We start from the raw sequence: 2,670 nt of genomic DNA on the forward strand, positions 1-2,670 counted from the left end.
AGCCTCTGCAGTAGCTAGCTATCACTGCTGTGTACGGGGAATGGGGTCGGCCTGGCGATTGTTTAGCCTGGCTATTGCCAGACCAAGTCCAATCGTAGATTGGACTTGGTCTGGTGAGGGTGCCGTCATTTTCTCCTGCACAAGAGGCGGGCGTAGTTCAAATGGCTGCAAGCAATTGGCCCCCAGCGGGGCTAGCTGGTAGATTAAACTTTTACCAAAACCAGTCGGCAGTAAAGCAAATACATCCTTTCTTTGGAGGAATTGCTCCAGGGCAAGTTTCTGCTCAGCTTTCAAAGAAAACGTGCACCTCGGTGCACGGTGGCTGGTCCCCGTGGTCGCCGTGCCCCGGCCGAGCTCCCGAACTCCGGCGGTGCGGTCACGCGGGCCCGGGGAGTGAATACAATACAACAGCCGCGGTGCCCCGAGGCGGCCTTTCTTTCTGTATTCAATCGCCGTGCACGCGGGAGTGCACCGCCGGAGTCCGGGAGCTCGGCCAAGGCACGGCCGCCCGGGAGACCGCGACCGCGGGGACCGGCTGCCGTGCACGGCGCCCGGGAGCTCAGCTCCGGCCGCCGTGGCGCCCCGAGGCGGCTCTTCTTTCTGTATTCAATCGGGTATTCAATTCAAAGAAAACTTGCCCCTGAAAACATTTAAAAAACATTTAAAAACATTTAAAACAGCAGCGACAGCTGCATCATTCAACGGGTAGCGGTCGCTCCGCTTCGGCTGCTTGCGACGCTTCTCTTGTCGTCGTCGTGTTTAACCAGCCAATAGAGCGCCAGGTGAAAAAAAGCCAGCTTGGTGATTGGTGCCAAACGGATTGGGATAGGAAACAGGAGGATTAAACGTGTTCCTTTCCATCCCCATGTGCAGGGCGAATTCCAATCGCCGGCAGATGCGGGTGGGGCTACCCAGTCTAGCGATTGTCAGTACTTGCACTTGGTTTTTTCACATCTTTACTGTCACCGACAGCGATATATTGTTTCACGTCTTAAGACAAATGTACTTATTGTAAGTCTCTATGGATAAAAGGTTTCTGCTAAACGCACTAAATGTAAACGTTGTGAGTGCAGGACCGTCTGTGGGAGACAGCCGGAGCTCTCTCCGCGCCGGTGGACCAACCCTACCTTATAGGTAGTGTCATCGCCGCAGGGCTTCTCCGCCTGCACCAGGATGAAGGCGTGGAGAAAGTTGGAGGCAATCATGTCCGGCACAAAAGGAGTAGCCTCTTCCTGGAACACCAGCCCCACGATGTCATTTCCTATGTGGCGTTTCCTCTGCAGCTGCACAGGTAGAGTGAGAACACCAAGCCGTTGGTTTTAAAGTGCACTTCAATAAAATCGCTATGATTTGCTGCGGTTGACATCACAGACGACACGTGGTACCGGGCCCCCGCGAGGGGCCCTAATTGGCTAAAGTGCCCTCTGGCCAAAAGAAGGAAAATACACATTTCCACTTTTTTTTCATCATGATCAAGTTTATCGTTTCTACTACTCTCATGTGCTGTCGTTTATGTGAATACCGTTCTAAACGGATCGGATCAAACTAGACACCGGTCGACGTAATGTAACAGAATTCTCGCTCGCTGACTCATCTGAAATGGCGTGGGGGGGGATAATATCTGGAGCCTCACGGCGTCGGCTGGAACGCTGTGTGTGTGTGCACTGTGCAGCATATGTCCCCGGGCTGTTACCGTTCTGTATGTCCTATGTCAGGGCACAGCTTGGCTGTGTTACCACGTGGGGGCCGGTTGGGTTTGTCCACATAGAGCGGCGCCGGTTCAGAGCCCAAATGGCAGGAGCCCCGTTCTGAGGTTCTTCTCAGAGGTATTGGATCGCGGTCGGAGTTGGAACGTAGTCCTTCTGAACTTCATCCACTCAAAGGCGTTTGCTTGAGTCCCAGACTACCCTGTCCGATGCGGCCCCAAACAACATTGGCTCAAGCAGCGGCAGAAATGTGAACATTAACTTCTCTCAAATCGCTGTCAAACAGCACTTTATTAAAGTTTAATGTATGTAACTTGTGTAATTTCTTAATCCAGATTTTGTAGCTGTGTTTATTTATTCACGGTATCTATTCACTGTATTCGTATTATTGCACTTATTGTATTCAGTATCTTTTATCCTTCTCTAGCCTGACCAGGGGCAAAGACAAATGCAAATGAGCTGAAGCTAGACGTCTTGTATGCATCACATTTTCTTCATTTTTTTGTGTGGCAATGTTGTAATGTATCGTCCCTATCGTTAAATAAACAATAAATAAATAAATAAATAAGTGTGGGGCGCTGTGTCGGGGTCACAACCTGCTGCTGGTCGCCCTCCGTGTACGGCAGCTTGGTGGACACGTGGAACATGATCTCCTGGCCTCTGTGCACCGTGTAGACGGACTGGGTGCCCGTCTGGCCGTGAGACACGTCCAGACCCCCGCGGAACCTACCGGAAGGGAGAGGGGGGGGGAGAGGGGAAGGGTTAAATTAGCATGTGAGTCAGATTGTATTTACGTGTGAGTGTGTGTGTCTCTTTCTCTCGTCTGTCTGTCTGTCTGTCTGTCTGTCTGTCTGTCTCTGTCTCTCTCTCTCTCTCTCTCTCTCTCTCTCCCTCCCTCCCCCCTCTCTCTCTCTCTCTCCCTCCCTCCCCCCTCTCTCTCTCTCCCTCCCTCCCTCCTCTCTCT

The 2,670-nt window shown here is 52.1% G+C and overlaps 1 protein-coding gene across 1 annotated transcript in view; it reads right to left on the bottom strand.

Annotated features, from left to right (window-relative positions):
• The window catches only part of LOC311353822 (rap1 GTPase-activating protein 2-like), a gene marked incomplete at its 5' end in the record, with an annotated part of 9,435 nt that extends 7,004 nt beyond the window's left edge, over nt 1-2,431 (bottom strand). Inside the window, 2 exons of the mRNA XM_084473634.1 lie at nt 1,128-1,283; nt 2,303-2,431. Of these exons, the coding sequence (XP_084329760.1) occupies nt 1,128-1,283; nt 2,303-2,431 (285 nt within the window). The remainder of the gene's footprint in view (nt 1-1,127; nt 1,284-2,302) is intronic.
• Between the last annotated feature and the right edge of the window lie 239 nt (nt 2,432-2,670).

Source organism: Micromesistius poutassou, assembly GCF_964030765.1.
Source record: "Micromesistius poutassou genome assembly, chromosome: 10".
NCBI classification, from domain to species: domain Eukaryota; kingdom Metazoa; phylum Chordata; class Actinopteri; order Gadiformes; family Gadidae; genus Micromesistius; species Micromesistius poutassou.